This window comes from Eleutherodactylus coqui, chromosome 12 (genome assembly GCF_035609145.1).
Source record: "Eleutherodactylus coqui strain aEleCoq1 chromosome 12, aEleCoq1.hap1, whole genome shotgun sequence".
Taxonomy (NCBI): Eukaryota; Metazoa; Chordata; class Amphibia; order Anura; family Eleutherodactylidae; genus Eleutherodactylus; species Eleutherodactylus coqui.
Window position 1 is genome coordinate 124211337 of NC_089848.1, and position 17536 is coordinate 124228872.

Below are 17536 nucleotides of genomic sequence, written 5' to 3' on the forward strand. Positions count from 1 at the left end.
ATGCTCTGCACGGCCAATTTGGAAAAAAAAAAAAGTGCAACACTGCTAACTGCAGCCTCCACACCACTGCACACTGTTAGATGTGGCCCTAAGAAGGACCGTTGGGGTTCTTGAAGCCTACACTAACTCCTAACACTCTCCCTGCCTAACCACTACTTCTGTCCCTGTAGTATTAATGCAGGGCGCAATACTCTGCACGGCCGATTATGAAAAAAAAAAAATGTGCAACACTGCTAACAGCAGCCTCCACACTACTGCACACGGTTAGATGTGGCCCTAAGAAGGACCGTTGGGGTTCTTGAAGCCTACACTAACTCCTAACGCTCTCCCTACAGCAGCTCCGGATAAAAATGGCCCCCTTATTTAGGTGCTAAATGCTTCTCACCCAGGACAGGGGGGTCTGGTGTTTATTTTCCGCTCCACTTCCTTCCCATAACCCTTAATACATTTTCCAATATTCTTATTTTCAAACAATTCAGTTCTTCTGTAGAAGTGATGTCCTATATTGGATCCCAGCACCAAGTAGAAAAGAGGGTGGAGTCAATCATTCCTGGGCCCCTTTCTCCATGGTCCCAGAGCAGCCACATGGTCTTCCCCCTTTTTACATACACACTTGCTGCAGAGGAAATTCACAGTCCGAGGGGTTTTCCCTGCATTCAGTAATTCATATTTATAAGCACTAGAATTAAAACACAAAGTCATCCAATGGCACTAACCTGATTTATTGTCCCTTTATGCATCACCAGGGTTGGAGGAGACGTGGCTACTACTGCTATCTAATAGGTAAATCACTTGGGACATTTGCAGAAGCGAACAACACATGTAATCAGAATGGAGCCTTCCTGCTGACTGTTGATGACAGGTAATAATAATAATAAGCTTTATTTATATAGCGCCTAGTTTTCATTGTGGCAGAAGAATCAATAATTTCTTATAAGAATGTTCCACTGGGTTGATTCTTTTGTGACTTATAAAATATAACTTTTATTAATAAATTAAAAAAAAAAACTCGGTTAGACCGGGCTTACAAACAAACACATAGATATGTTCGCGCCAACACATTCTGCCGCTCTTACAAAACAGGGCGTCACGGTGCCGTGGAGAGCTTTGTGGATGAAGGTAGTGAGTTTTAATTGAATTCTATATTTGACGGGCAGCCAGTGCAGTGACCGGCACAGGGCAGAGGCATCCGAGTAGCATCTGGACAGGAAGATGAGCCTGGCTGCCTCATTCAGGATGGATTGAAGAGGGTAGAGTCTGGTGCGGGGAAGGCCGATCTGCAGCGAGTTGCAGTAATTGATCTGAGAGTGGATGAGGGCAACAGTGAGCTTTTTTAGCATGTCCATGGTGAGATAGGGGTAGATTCTTGCAATGTTCTTTAGATGCACATAATACGTTCAGGTGAGAGATTGGAGGTAGGGGGTAAAGGAGAGATTGGAGTCGAGTATAACCCCCAAGACACCTGGCGTGCTGTCTGGGAGTTATGGTGGTGCCACACACTGAGATGGAGATGTCAGGATGAGGTCGGTTAATAGAGGGTGGAAACGTGAGTAGGTCAGTTTTTAAAAGGTTCAGTTTTAGGAAGAGAGAGGACATAATTTTAGAGACAGCGGACAGACCGTCGGTGGCATTCTGGAAGAATGTTGTTATGATGTCATGGGAGGAGGTGTTTAACTGGGTGTCATCAGCGTAGAGGTGGTATTGAAAGCCCAAACTCCCGATGCTTTGTCCAATAGGGGATGTGTAGATGGAGAAGAGGGGGGTGGGGTTGGCAGAGGACTGAGCCCAGGAAGACCTCAACAACAAGGGGAAGAGGAGATGTGGAGCCTGCAAAGGAGACACTAAAGGAGTGGTCAGATAAATAGCAGGAGAACCAGGAGAGAGGGCTGTCCTTTAGTCCAATGGAGCGAAGAATACTGAGGTGGAGTTGGTGGTCAACAGTGTCAAATGCTGCAGAGAGATCGAGGGGATCAGTAGGGAGCAGTCGCCCTTCGATTTGGCCGTTAGGAGGTCATTTGACACTTTAGTCAGGGCGATTTCTGTCGAGTGTAGAGGGTGTAAGCCAGACTGTAGGGGGTCTAGAAGAGAGTTCTCTGATAGATAGCTTATAAGGTGTGAGTAAACCAGACATTCTAGGTCAGTAGTTGGCAGCATCAGTCGAGTTAAGAGTTGGTTTCTTTAGCAGCGGGGACATGATAACATGTTTGAATGAGGAAGGAAAAATGCCAGAGGTCAGAGAGAGGTTGAAAAAAGTGGTGAAGTGGGTGATGACAACCAGGGAGAGGGATCGGAGGAGGTGTGAGGGGAGAGGGTTGCTAACGCAGGTGGTAGGGTGAGCAGAGGAAATCAATCTGGAGACGTCTTCCTCTGTTGTTGGTCTAAGTGCAGAGAGTGAGCAGGAGCTAGATGCAGTACTGATGAGACTGTGGTCAGAACTAGTCTATAAGTACACAGGAAGCTCATATCACTCTAGTATACAAAGACCCTGAGTCCGGTGGGAGCTATCGCCCCCATATCGTTGATAAATTTTGATATGAAGCTATGGGCTAAGATACTAACTAAGCGTCTCGAAAAACATATCATAAAGCTTGTTAACCCCGAACAAACTGGTTTTGTCAAGGGGAGAGAGGGCAGGGACAACTCCCTGAGGCTTCTGCATGCAACAAGATACTCCCAAATCCGCAAGGTTCCCCTCGCTCTAGTAGGCACAGATGACGAAAAAGCGTTTGACCGCGTCAACTGGCTTTACATGGAAATGGTCTTATTGCAGTTTAACTTCCCTCCAAAATTTGTTGCAGCAATCTTCTCTCTATATAAGATGCCCCACGCAAGGCTTAAAGTTAACAATTCTCTCTCCCCGCCGTTCAACATAAGGAACGGTACTAGGCAGGGGTGCCCCCTTTCTCCCTCCCTTTTCATACTTACCTTGGAGCCTTTTCTCCAAAAAGTTAGACTAGATTCCCAAATTCAGGGATTGAGAATAGGAAACGAAACCCTCTCAGCCGCGGCATATGCCGATGATATTATCTTTCTTATCACAAACCCCGAAGAAGGCCTCCCCCGACTTGTCGCCCTCTTGGAGCTCTACGGTACCCTCTCCAACTTCAAAATTAACCTTACCAAATCCATCGCTTTAAACATTTCTATTCCTCTTAATCGCTTCAATGCTATTAAAAACAATTCACCATTCACGTGGTCCGACTCGGCCATAGACTTCCTAGGCATAAAGCTTACAAAAAAACAGAAGATCTGTACTCGATGAACTTCCCTCCCCTGATCCCAAAGATTAAGAACTTGCTACGCTCATCTGACCTACCCTTTATCTCATGGCTGGGCCGTAAAAACATCTTAAAATCGTACGTTATCCCTATTATCCTATACAAAATTAGACTGCTTCCGATCTTTGTCCCGTCCAGCTTATTCAAAACGCTACGTACGGTCTTCTCAAGATATCTGTGGGCGGGAAGGAGACCGAAACTTGCCCACTGTCTGCTGGTCAAGAGGCTCACTGAGGCAGGAGTGGACCTGCCATGCCCCCGTGAATTCTATCTCGCCACCCAATTAAACCATTGGTTGGAACTGACTTTCCCTAATAAGGATCACCTGGTCCAACACCTGGCAAGGGGTGCTAATGGCCCATCCCTCATTGAGGACCTATGGTTCCCTGAGAAGAGTAATCGTAAAGATCGAAGAAACAACCCCCTCCTAAGAGGGCTGTTGGAGACCTGGCTCACGTTGAGGGAGTCCCTAGCACCAGCACCTTCTCCTTGTACTCCCTTATCTGCGCTCTATAAATTCATGAATCTCCCTCTAGACTCTTGCTCTGCAGGGGTTTGGAGAACCTTCGCCAGTTTTAATTTCCAGGATGTCCTTGCATCAGCCCACAGAGCACCCCTCTCCTCACTAGAGGAACTCCTGCCAGACCTCTCTCTCCCCTAGTTGGTTTCCACCCACGTGCTAAGGGTCCTAAACGACCGCTCACCCCCTTCGAAAACATGATTGGATGCCCTTTACCCTCTCCAAGGAAAATATCACTTATTCGTAAGAGGTTCATCTCCCCCCAGTGACTTCGAAACCCTCTTTCCTCATCTCGTGGGAGAAGGAGCTCCGCATCTCTTTATCCCCAAGCGAGTCCAAGCTCATCTTAAAGACGGTGTTTGGGCTCTCTCCCTGTGTCACCGCCCAGGAGTCTCATTACAAGCTCCTGGCAAGGTGGTACAGGACCCCGCAGTGGCTATACAACCACAAACTAGTAGCGCATGACAAATGCTGGAGATGTGAGGAATCCGCTGGCTCTTTCCTTCACATTTGGTGGGAATGCCCTAAGATAGCCCCCTTCTGGAGAGACGTCGGGAGGGAACTGAAAAAACTGTCTCCCAACTTAGTCCTCTCCCCTGATGTGGTTCTCCTGTGGATACCTTCCCCCGCCTTCCACCCATTAAAACACAGACTGGTTGCCCTACTGCTAGACGCAGCCAAGGCTCTTATACCGCTGTTGTGGAAGCAGAGGGAACCCCCCACAATAGCATTATGGAGGGCCCGAGTAGACCTCCTGGCTAATTTGGAGGAGCTTTCAGGCTGGTCAGGAGGAACCCATGATAAATTTCTAAAAATTTGGGAGCCCTGGCAGAGCATCCGAAGAGACGTCACTTAATTTGTTTCGTGTGATGATCGGACGCGGAGCCGACGACGACCCAGCCTTGTTGCAGTGAGCCTGAGACTATCTACCTCCTACCTGTGTGGAGCTACTTCCACTGGGGCTCTCCTTTCTCCAGCAGGTGCACACGAGCCCAATCCCCAAATTGGCACCCAGAGGTGAGAGATGCGGTCCACGACTGCCCCCCCTCTCCCTTCTCTTCCCTTCCTCCCCCCGTGTTTCCTCCCCTCTCCTCTCTCCCTCCCCTCCCCCCCCCAACTTTCTCGGCCTTGTTGGCCCTGCCCAATAAGTTGCTAAATGAGGGCTTTCTGTCTCGCTTGGTTTTCATTATCTTTGTCTACTGCCCCTGAGACCATTTTGGTCCTCTATGCGGCCAAGGTTGTTCTTGTTTATGTTGACATTGCATACCTACTGTTGGGACCTCCCCACTCAATATATCCATCCCCCACGTGGTTGGGGTTGATGGACTTGCTACAATACTTCTCCATCTATCACGGAGTCCCCATTGTATTATCCTGAATGTCTTTGCATGTTATGTATAATAAAAATCAATAAACACTGATTAAAAAAAAAAAAAAAAAAAAAGAACTAGTCCATAAGTGGGAGGTTATTTCCTGCCAGATATTGTCAATTTTCTTTTTGGAATAAGCAGCCACCTCTTCGGCACTGAGATCCATCACTGGGGGCTGCAGTTTAGGGCTGAGAAGGGAGTGAAAAGTATCAGAGTCTTTTAGGCTTGTGAGATAGTGAGGAGATGTGGGAGGTGAAGTAGACTTGTTTGGCATGCTGGAGGCCTAGGTTGTAGGTTCTGAGCGCAAATTTGAAGTGGAGAAAGTCTGTGGACTAGTGCGACTTTCTCCACAGCCATTCAGCACACCTAAAACACTGCCGGATGAAGCTCATTTCAGCTGTGAGCCAGGGTTGTCACGGTCTGCATTAGGTGCCTTGGGTCACGGTGGGAGTCGCTTCATCCAAGGCATGTGTGAGAGTGGTGTTGTAATGAGCGGCAGCCAGGTTGGGGCAGGAGAGGAGAGAGATAGAGGCAGAGAAGACTGTAGGGACTCTGAAAAGTTTTCGGTGTGAACAGCCTGAAGGTTCCTGTATGTATGGTAGGTAGGAGGGTCTGGGGAGATTCTAGGAAGCTTGACAGAGAAAGAGAGGAGGTTATGGTCCGAGAGTGGATGACGGGAATTAGTGAAGTGGGGAGCAGAGACAGAGGAAGACTAGATATAGAGTATTGCCATCCTTGTGAGTGGGAGATGCTGTGAGTTGTGAGAGACCAAGGAAGGAGGTGAGTGATAAAAACTAGTATTTCTACATATAACATGTAAGCTGGCCAACAATTACCTTTGGTCGTTACTCATAGCCATGTAGTAAGGAGGGGGCTTGTTATGCTCCAAGTAAAGTGATATTTACTATGAATTGAGGGCAGCTATTCTATCATTATTAGAGATGAGCGAACACCAAAATGTTCGGGTGTTCGTTATTCGTAACGAACTTCCCGTGATGCTCGAGGGTTCGTTTCGAACAACGAACCCCATTGAAGTCAATGGGCGACCAGAACATTTTTGTATTTCGCCGATGCTCGCTAAGGTTTTCATTTGTGAAAATCTGGGCAATTCAGGAAAGTGATGGGAATGACACAGTGACGGATAGGGCAGGCGAGGGGCTACATGTTGGGCTGCATCTCAAGTTCACAGGTCCCACTATTAAGCCACAATAGCGGCAAGAGTGGGCCCCCCCCCCCCAACAACTTTTACTTCTGAAAAGCCCTCATTAGCATGGCATACCTTTGCTAAGCACCACACTACCTCCAACAAAGCACAATCACTGCCTGCATGACACTCCACTGCCACTTCTCCTGTGTTACATGCTGCCCAACCGCACCCCCTCCCCCCCACAGCGCACACCAAACTGTCCCTGCGCAGCCTTCAGCTGCCCTCATGCCACACCACCCTCATGTCTATTTAGAAGTGCGTCTGCCACGACGAGGGACCGCAGGCACACACTGCACAGGGTTGGCACGGCTAGGTAGCGACCCTCTTTAATAGGGGCGGGGCGATAGCCCACAATGCTGTACAGAAGCAATGAGAAATATAATCCTGTGCCACCGCCATCAGGAGCTGCACACGTGGGCATAGCAATGGGGAACCTATGTGCCACACACTATTCATTCTGTCAAGGTGTCTGCATGCCCCAGTCAGACCGGGCTTTTTAATTCATAGACACAGGCAGGTACAACTCCCTATTGTGAAGTCCCTGTCGACCCACAGCATGGGTGGCTCCCTGGAACCCACCGGTGGTACACAGAAATATCCCATTGCATTGCCCAACACAGCTGAGGTAGTAATGTCGTGCTTAATGCAGGTGGGCTTCGGCCCACACTGCATGCCCCAGTCTGACTGGGGTTCTTTATAAGTGTACAGATGTAGTAAAAACTCCGTGTGCACCTACAGCATGGGTGGGTGCCAGGAAGCCACCGGCGGTACATAGAAATATCCCATTGCATTGCCCAACACAGCTGAGGTAGTAATGTTGTGCTTAACCCTTTCCAATCCAATTTGTATATGGTTTTCCTAGGGGGCTTACTCTTTTTCTGCCGTTATACAACGGCGCTATATGCTGGCTAAAGCCAGTACTGCATGAGCTGACACGTAGGATAGGCTCCGACAGCAGAGAGGCTGGCAATATACAGTAAGAGAACCCCGACGGACGTCTACCAACAACGGAGCTGTACAGCCTTAAACCCTAATGTCTTCACAGGTCACACAGTGGACTGGAAAGGGTTAATGCAGGTGGGTTTCGGCCCACACTGCATGCCCCAGTCAGACTGGGTTTCTTTATAAGTGGAAACAGATGCATTTATAATTCCCTGTGGACCCACTGCCTGGGTGGGTGCCAGGAAGCCACCGGCGGTACATAGAAATATCCCATTGCATTGCCCAACACAGCTGAGGTAGTAATGTTGTGCGTAATACAGGTGGGCTTCGGCCCACACTGCATGCCCCAGTCAGACTGGGGTTCTTTAGAAGTGTACAGATGTATTAAAAACTCAGTGTGCACCTACAGCATGGGTGGCTCCCTGGAACCCACCGGCGGTACACAAAAATATCCCATTGCATTGCCCAACACAGCTGAGGTAGTAATGTCGTGCTTAATGCAGGTGGGCTTCGGCCCACACTGCATGCCCCAGTCAGACTGGGGTTCTTTACAAGTGGACACATGTAGGTTAAACTCCCTGTGGACCCACTGCCTGGGTGGGTGCCAGGAAGCCACCGGCGGTACATAGAAATATCCCATTGCATTGCCCAACACAGCTGAGGTTACGTCAGCTGTAATGCAGGTGGGCTAAAAATTAATTTGATTACACTGTAGGCGAGGGCCCACAAAAATTGCTGTATCAACAGTACTAATGTACATCCCAAAAATTGGCCATGGCCAGCCAAGAGGGCAGGTGAAACACATTAATCGCTTTGGTTAATGTGGCTTAAGTGGTAACTAGGCCTGGAGGCAGCCCAGTGTAACGAAAAATTGGTTCAAGTTAAAGTTCCAATGCTTTTAAGCGCATTGAAACTTTTAAAAATTGTTCTGAAAAATTATTTGACTGAGCCTTGTGGCCCTAAGAAAAATTGCCCGTTCAGCGTGATTACGTGAGGTTTCAGGAGGAGGAGCAGGAGGAGGAGGAGGAGGAATATTAGACACAGATTGATGAAGCAGAAATGTCCCCGTTTTGGATGGTGAGAGAGAACGTAGCTTCCATCCGCGGGTGCAGCCTACGTATTGCTTACGTATCGCTGCTGTCCGCTGGTGGAGAACAGAAGTCTGGGGAAATCCAGCCTTTGTTCATCTTGATGAGTGTTAGCCTGTCGGCACTGTCGGTTGACAAGCAGCTACGCTTATCTGTGATGATTCCCCCAGCCGCACTAAACACCCTCTCCGACAAGACGCTAGCCGCAGGACAAGCAAGCACCTCCAGGGCATACAGCGCGAGTTCAGGCCACGTGTCCAGCTTCGACACCCAGTAGTTGTAGGGGGCAGAGGCGTCACCAAGGATGGTCGTGCGATCCGCTACGTACTCCCTCACCATCCTTTTACAGTGCTCCCGCCGACTCAGCCGTGACTGGGGAGCGGTGACACAGTCTTGGTGGGGAGCCATAAAGCTGGCCAGGCCCTTAAAGACTGTTGCACTGCCTGGGATGTACATGCTGCTCGATCTCCGCACCTCCCCTGCTACCTTGCCCTCGGTACTGCGCCTTCTGCCACTAGCGCTGTCGGCTGGGAATTTTACCATCAGCTTGTCCGCAAGGGTCCTGTGGTATAGCAACACTCTCGAACCCCTTTCCTCTTCGGGAATCAGAGTGGGCAGGTTCTCCTTATACCGTGGATCGAGCAGTGTGTACACCCAGTAATCCGTCGTGGCCAGAATGCGTGCAACGCGAGGGTCACGAGAAAGGCATCCTAACATGAAGTCAGCCATGTGTGCCAGGGTACCAGTACGCAACACATGGCTGTCCTCACTAGGAAGATCACTTTCAGGATCCTCCTCCTCCTCCTCCTCCTCAGGCCATACACGCTGAAAGGATGACAAGCAATCAGCCGGTGTACCGTCAGCAGCGGCCCAAGCTGTCTCTTCCCCCTCCTCCTCATCCTCCTCATGCTCCTCCTCCTCCTCCTGTACGCGCTGAGAAATAGACAGGAGGGTGCCCTGACTATCCAGCGGCATACTGTCTTCCCCCGCCCCCGTTTCCGAGCGCAAAGCAGCTGCCTTTATGGTTTGCAGGGAATTTCTCAAGATGCATAGCAGAGGAATGGTGACGCTAATGATTGTAGCATCGCCGCTCACCACCTGGGTAGACTCCTCAAAATTACCAAGGACATGGCAGATGTCTGCCAACCAGGCCCACTCTTCTGAAAGGAATTGAGGAGGCTGACTCCCACTTCGCCGCCCATGTTGGAGTTGGTATTCGACTATAGCTCTCCGTTGTTCATAGAGCCTGGCCAACATGTGGAGCGTAGAGTTCCACCGTGTGGGCACGTCGCACAGCAGTCGGTGCACTGGCAGCTTAAAGTGATGTTGCAGGGTGCGCAGGGTGGCAGCGTCCGTGTGGGACTTGCGGAAATGTGCGCAGAGCCGGCGCGCCTTTACGAGCAGGTCTGACAAGCGTGGGTAGCTTTTCAGAAAGCGCTGAACCACCAAATTAAAGACGTGGGCCAGGCATGGCACGTGCGTGAGGCTGCCGAGCTGCAGAGCCGCCACCAGGTTACGGCCGTTGTCACACACGACCATGCCCGGTTGGAGGCTCAGCGGCGCAAGCCAGCGGTCGGTCTGCTGTGTCAGACCCTGCAGCAGTTCGTGGGCCGTGTGCCTCTTATCGCCTAAGCTGAGTAGTTTCAGCACGGCCTGCTGACGCTTGCCCACCGCTGTGCTGCCACACCGCGCGACACCGACTGCTGGCGACATGCTGCTGCTAACACATCTTGATTGCGAGACAGAGGAGGAGGAGGAGGAGGAGGAGGGTGCTTTAGTGGAGGAAGCATACACCTCCGCAGATACCAGCACCGAGCTGGGGCCCGCAATTCTGGGGGTGGGTAGGACGTGAGCGGTCCCAGGCTCTGACTCTGTCCCAGCCTCCACTAAATTCACCCAATGTGCCGTCAGGGAGATGTAGTGGCCCTGCCCGCCTGTGCTTGTCCACGTGTCCGTAGTTAAGTGGACCGTGGCAGTAACCGCGTTGGTGAGGGCGCGTACAATGTTGCGGGAGACGTGGTCGTGCAGGGCTGGGACGGCACATCGGGAAAAGTAGTGGCGACTGGGAACTGAGTAGCGCGGGGCCGCCGCCTCCATGATACTTTTGAAGGACTCCGTTTCCACAACCCTATACGGCAGCATCTCAAGGCTGATGAATTTTGCGATGCGGACGGTTAACGTTTGAGCGTGCGGGTGCGTGGCGGCGTACTTGCGCTTGCGCTCGAACACTTGCGCAAGCGACGGCTGGACGGTGCGCTGAACTACACTGCTGGATGGGGCCGAGGACAGCGGAGATGAGGGTGTGGGTGCAGGCCATGAGGCGGTAGTGCCTGTGTCCTGAGAGGGGGGTTGCATCTCAGTGGCAGGTTGGGGCACAGGGGGAGAGGCAGGGGTGCAAACCGGAGGCGCTGAACGGCCTTCGTCCCACCTTGTGGGGTGCTTGGCCATCATATGTCTGCGCATGCTGGTGGTGGTGAGGCTGTTGGTGTTGGCTCCCCGGCTGAGCTTTGCGCAACAAAGGTTGCACACCACTGTTCGTCGGTCGTCAGGCGTCTCTGTGAAAAACTGCCAGACCTTAGAGCACCTCGGCCTCTGCAGGGTGGCATGGCGCGAGGGGGCGCTTTGGGAAACACTTGGTGGATTATTCGGTCTGGCCCTGCCTCTACCCCTGCCTCTACCCCTGGCCACCGCACTGCCTCTTGCAACCTGCCCTGCTGATGCCCTTGACTCCCCCTCTGAAGACCTGTCCTCCTGAGTAAGCGTTGCACACCAGGTGGGGTCAGTCACCTCATCGTCCTGCTGCTCTTCCTCCGAATCCTCTGTGCGCTGCTCCCTCGGACTTACTGCCCTTACTACTACCTCACTGCAAGACAACTGTGTATGATCGTCATCGTCCTCCTCACCCACAGAAAGTTGTTGAGACAGTTGGCGGAAGTCCCCAGCCTCATCCCCCGGACCCCGGGAACTTTCGAATGGTAGGGCATCAGTGACTATAAACTCCTCTGGTGGGAGAGGAACCGCTGCTGCCCAATCTGAGCAGGGGCCCGAGAACAGTTCCTGGGAGTGTTCCCGCTCCTGAGCAGGTGTCATTGTAGTGGAGTGAGGAGGCTGGGAGGAAGGAGGAGCAGCAGACAGAGGATTCGGATTTGCAGCAGTGGACGGCGCAGAACTGCGTGTTGACGATAGGTTGCTCGAAGCACTTTCTGCCATCCAGGACAGGACCTGCTCACACTGCTCATTTTCTAATAACCGTCTCCCGCGTGGACCCATTAATTGGGCGATGAATGTGGGGACGCCAGAAACGTGCCTCTCTCCTAATCGCGCAGCAGTCGGCTGCGACACACCGGGATCAGGAGCTCGGCCTGTGCCCACACCCTGACTTGGCCCTCCGCGTCCTCGGCCGCGTCCACGTCCTCTAGGCCTACCCCTACCCCTCAGCATGCTGTATTACCAGTGATTTGATTTCACAGGCAGGAAATAAATTGGCGCAAGACTGCAGGCCAAATATAATTTTTGCCCTTTTTGGAAAACGAAAGGCCCCACTGCCTCTAGTGAATGAATAATCTAAGTTTAATAACTGTGCTGTGTCCCTGCTTATGTGTCACAGAACGTGAGGGTAGCAGAGTTATTATAACTCTGGCAGAGCAGGTATTTTTTTTCCCAATTAAGGAAAGCAAATGGCGAAGCCAGCAGTAAAGCGTAGCTGGGTGCGTATGATTTAGCACTGTTCTTCACGCAGCTCACACGTCTCCACCGCCCGTAAGGACGGACAGAGGCTGGACAAATAGATTTGTTTTCAGTTTTTTCCCACCAAAAGGCAGCACTGCGTATATTCAATGAACATGAGAAGTTTAATAACTGTGCTGTGTCCCTGCTTATGTGTCACAGAACGTGAGGGTAGCAGAGTTATTATAACTCTGGCAGAGCAGGTATTTTTTTTCCCAATTAAGGAAAGCAAATGGCGAAGCCAGCAGTAAAGCGTAGCTGGGTGCGTATGATTTAGCACTGTTCTTCACGCAGCTCACACGTCTCCACCGCCCGTAAGGACGGACAGAGGCTGGACAAATAGATTTGTTTTCAGTTTTTTCCCACCAAAAGGCAGCACTGCGTATATTCAATGAACATGAGAAGTTTAATAACTGTGCTGTGTCCCTGCTTATGTGTCACAGAACGTGAGGGTAGCAGAGTTATTATAACTCTGGCAGAGCAGGTATTTTTTTTCCCAATTAAGGAAAGCAAATGGCGAAGCCAGCAGTAAAGCGTAGCTGGGTGCGTATGATTTAGCACTGTTCTTCACGCAGCTCACACGTCTCCACCGCCCGTAAGGACGGACAGAGGCTGGACAAATAGATTTGTTTTCAGTTTTTTCCCACCAAAAGGCAGCACTGCGTATATTCTATGAATAATAACTGTGTTGTGGCCCTGCCTATACAATTCTTTCCCTGCAGTATCAATGGAGGGTGGAATGCTCTGCAGAGGCGATTTTGAGAAGCCCAAAAAAAATGCAGCACAGCTAACAGCAGCCTGAACAGTACTGCACACGGTTAAATATGGCCCTAGAAAGGACCGTTGAGGTTCTTGAAGGCTACACTCACTCCTAACACTCTCCCTGCCTATGCAGCACTTCTGTCCCTAATGCCAGGTGCAACGGTCTGCAGAGGCGATTTTGAGAAAAAAAAAAATCCCACTGCTAACAGCAGCCAACACACAGCTATCAGTGGCCCTAATAAGGACCTTTGGGGGGTCTTGAAGCCTACACTAACTACCAATTCTTTCCCTACAGCAGCTCCGGTACAAACAGCACTGTCCCTCATCTAACTCACACCGCATCTGAGGCGAGCCGCGGGAGGGGCCGACTTTTATATTAGGCGAACACCTGATCTCGCCAGCCACTCACAGCAGGGGGGTGGTATAGGGCTTAAACGTTGCAGGGGGAAGTTGTAATGCCTTCCCTGTCTTTCAATTGGCCAGAAAAGCGCGCTAACGTCTCAGGGAAGGAAGTGAAAGTAACCAGAACACCGCATGGTGTTCGTTACGAATAACGAACATCCCGAACACCCTAATATTCGCACGAATATCAAGCTCGGACGAACGCGTTCGCTCATCTCTAATCATTATACATTTTTTTCATAGCATGTTAATTAGAGATGAGCGAGCACCAAAAAGCTTGAGTGCTTGTTGCTCGAGTCGAACTTTTCGTAATGCTCGAGAGCTCGTTTCGAGTAACGAACCCGATTGAAGTCAATGGGAGACTCAAGCATTTTTCAAGGTGACCCATGCTCCGCATAGCAGATGTTGTGTAAATCACCAGAAAACATCAGAAACACCACAGAAACGGATAAGGAACGGCAGAGGCAGCATGCATGGATGCATCGGAGGCTCCCAGGTTGCACCGTTAAGCCAAATTGTGGGCAAGAGCCTGGGGGTCACCCCTCTAACAATTTACTTCGGAGAGACCATAATCAGCAAGGCACACGTGCTGGCACATTTTAGCTAAGCACCACACTAGGTGCAACAAAGGAAAATCACTGCCTGCGGGTGACACCACTGCCTCTTCTGCTGTTACATGCTGGCATGGCAGTCCAATCCCTCGCATGAGGCTGCGTCCACAGCGTACTCAAATTTTTCCCAGGGCAGCGTTCAGCTGTACTCATGCCACACGGTCGCTTGATAGCCCCACCACCCTCATATCTATTTATAAGTGCATCTTAGATGAGGAGAAACCGGAGATACACACTGCAGAAGGTTGGCAGGGCCTGGCAGCGACCCTCTTTCAAATTGTGGGTGATATCCCACAATGCTGATGAGAATTGCTGATAAATTAATGTACAATCATAATTCCATTCCCCTGCCACCTCCGTCACAAAATTTCATGAGCCACAAACGTGGCCATAAAGCGGACTCAGTTGCTAGTACTTCTACACATCTCCACAATTCTGCAACGCATTCTAAAACCAAAGATTGGTTTGAAGCAGGAGGTGTCGCAAAAGTTGCCACCACAAGTCTACAGTGAAACTGTCAATGTTTTATGAAATCAGTTACGCTTCCTGTGATCGCTACGAGGACCGGGTGATCCATGTATAAATTTGAGTGGCCAAAGCAGGACCCCACGCTGGGCAGTAGATATGGAACAGATTCTCCACACCGACCAGCGCTGACCCCCCAGGGATATGTGCGTTTATGAAGCCTAAACCAATCCGGCTGTTTACTACTCAGGGTATTTTACGTCAGCTTACATCCAAAAACAGACGGTGTGCAATGAGTTGTCTTGTTATTCAGTGCTGATCAGTATTCCAATGCCCATGCTACCATGTCACAAATTTGTCAGGAGTCACGTGGCCATCCGAGTCCGCTTTATGCTAGCACTTCCAACCATCTGCACAATTCAGAAACACATTCTAAAACAAAAGATTTCGTTTAAGGAGGAGCTGTCACAAAAGATGCCACCACAGGTCTACAGTGCAACTGTTAAAGTCTCATTAAAACAGTTATGCTTTCTTTGATTGCTTCAAGGACAGCATAAACCATGAAGAAATTGGAGTGGCCAAACCTGGCACAGCTGCACCCCGCCCAGGACCTTGGCCTCTGCCCACACCCTCATTCAGGCACCCAAGTCCACATCCTCATCCTCGACCCTTACCCCTAGTCTTCATCATGCTGTATAAAGCACGGTGTCAAAATGCTACGCAAACTGCAAGATATTTTGCATACGCTTAAAGCCAAAAATAGATAGTGTAAAATGTGTACAGTCTTGTGTTTCCTCTCGATCTGCACTATATAACCGTTAGGCCTATTATGCAAATGCTTTCAGACACAGACAACTAAAAAAAAGAAAAATGAGAGTTTTGTTAGTTGCTATATAGTCTGTGTACACCAGTAGCAGTATACTGTAAAGAAGTGGTAACAGTATGCAGCATACAGCCCAGATACTTGTGAATGCTTTGTGCGCACTACTGGTCCCAGGCAGCCAAATTGATGATGCACACAATGAGAGGAGTTGTAGTCCTAGAAAGGACTGTTGGCTTCAAATTATTCCAATCCCGTGTCACCTCCGTCACAAAATTCTCAGGAGCCACCAACGTGGCCATAAAGGGGACTCAGATGCTAGTACTTCAAAGCATCAGCACTATTCAACAACCCATTCTAAAACAAAAGATTGGTTTGAAGCAGGAGGTGTTGCAAAAGTAGCCACCACAGGTCTACACTGAACCTTTGAAAGTCTCATTAAATCAGTAACGGTTCCTCTGATCGCTACAAGGACAGCATAAACCATGAAGAAATGTGAGTGGCCAAAGCAGGACAATTCATTCTGTGTATGTGTCAGATAGCTGAACCCCAAGCTGGTAAACCTTTGTGTACCAAGAGTATAGGCGAACTCCTGAAACATTTCCAGGCTTTGTTGGTGCTATCAGTTGACAGGCGGGTACGCTTGTCTGTGATAATCCCCCCCCCCCCCAGCAGCACTAAACACCCTCTCTGATAACACGCTAGCGGCTGGTCAGGTCAGCACCTCCAAGGCGTACAGCGCAAGTTCGGGCCACGTGTCCAGCTTTGACACCCAATAGATGTTTGGAGCTGAGGGATCATAGAGGACGTTGGTATGGTTAGCTATGTACTCCCTCACCATCTTTTTACAGTGCTCCCTCCTACTCAGCCTAGACTAGGGAGTGGTGGCACAGTCTGGCTGGGGAGGCATAAAACTGCCAAAGACCGTGGAGAGTGTTCCCCTGCCTGCACTGGACATGCTGCCTGTTTCTCACATCTCCCCTGCTAGTTGGCCCACTGAAGTACGTCCTCTACCGCTAGCATTGTCAGATGGGAACTTTAGCATCAGCTTTTCCACCAGGGCCTTGTAGTATTGCATTACTCTCGTAACCCTTTCCTCTTCAGGAATGAGAGTGGAAAGGTTGTCCTTATACCGTGGGTCGAGAAGGGTGAACACCCAGTAATCCTTGTTGGCCAGAATGCGTCTAATGCGAGGGTCACGGGAAAGGCAGCTTAACATGAAGTTAGCCATGTGTGCCAGAGTCCCAGTACGCAACACATCGCTGTCCTCACTAGCAGCATGACTCTCAATGTCTTTCTCCTCCTCTTCAGCCCATACACGCTGAACAGATATGAAGGAAGTAGCATGGGTACCCTCTGCAGTGTGGGCAGCAGTCTCTTCCCCCTCCTCCTCCAACACGCGCTGAGAAACAGACGTGAGGGTTGTCTGGCTATCAAGCGATGTATTGTCATCTCCCATCTCCTGTTCCATCCACAAAGCATTGTCATTAATGCTTAGCAGCGACGTTCTCAGCAGGCAAAGCAGCGGGATGGTTACACTGATAATGACCGCATCGATGCTCACCATTTGTGTAGACTCCTCAAAGTTTCCTAAGACTTGACAGATATCAGACATCCATGCCCACTCCTCTGTGAAGAACTGCAGAAGGCTGACTACCACTCCGACGGCTATGTTGCAGCTGGTTTTCAACAATGGCTCTACGCTGCTCGTAAAGCCTGGCCAATAGGTGCAACGTTGAATTCCAGTGTGTAGGCACATCGCACAACAGTTGGTGCACTGGCAGCTGGAAGCGATGTTGCAGTGTCCTGAGGGTGGCAGCATCTGTGGTGGACTTTATGAAATGTGCGCAGATGCGACACACCTTGCTGAGCAGGTCAGACAAATTGGGGTAGTTTTGAAGAAAGTGCTGAACCACCAGATTGAACATGCGGGATAGGCATGCCACATGTGTTAGTCTGACAAGCTGCAGAGCCGCCACCAGGTTATGCCCATTGTCACACACGACCATGCCTGGTCGGAGGCTCAGGGGCGAAAGCCACAGATCGGTCTGCTCTGTCAAACCCTGTAACAGCCTCTTGTCTCCCAAACTGAGTAGTTTTACCACGGCCTGCTGACGCTTCCCCACGGCAGTGCTGCAGCTCCTCGAGCTACCGACTGCAGGCGGCGTGCTCACATGTGATAATTGAGAGGTGGAGGGGTTGAAGGAGGAGAGAGGGGTGTTTTGAGGAGGTGGCATAATAAGCCAGAGAACCTTCACTGAGGTAGGACGCGTAATCCTCGGTGTGGGTAGCATGAGAGCAGAGCCAGGGTCAGACTCAGTCCCAGCCTCCACAAGGTTAATCCA

At 50.4% G+C, this 17536-nt stretch overlaps 1 protein-coding gene across 1 annotated transcript in view; it reads left to right on the forward strand.

The window, feature by feature from the left end:
* LOC136586588 (macrophage mannose receptor 1-like) overlaps positions 1-17536 on the forward strand; it is a 244980-nt gene that overhangs the window by 35195 nt on the left and 192249 nt on the right. Inside the window, exon 5 of the mRNA XM_066584720.1 lies at positions 747-862. Coding sequence (XP_066440817.1) covers positions 747-862 — 116 coding nt within the window. The remainder of the gene's footprint in view (positions 1-746; positions 863-17536) is intronic.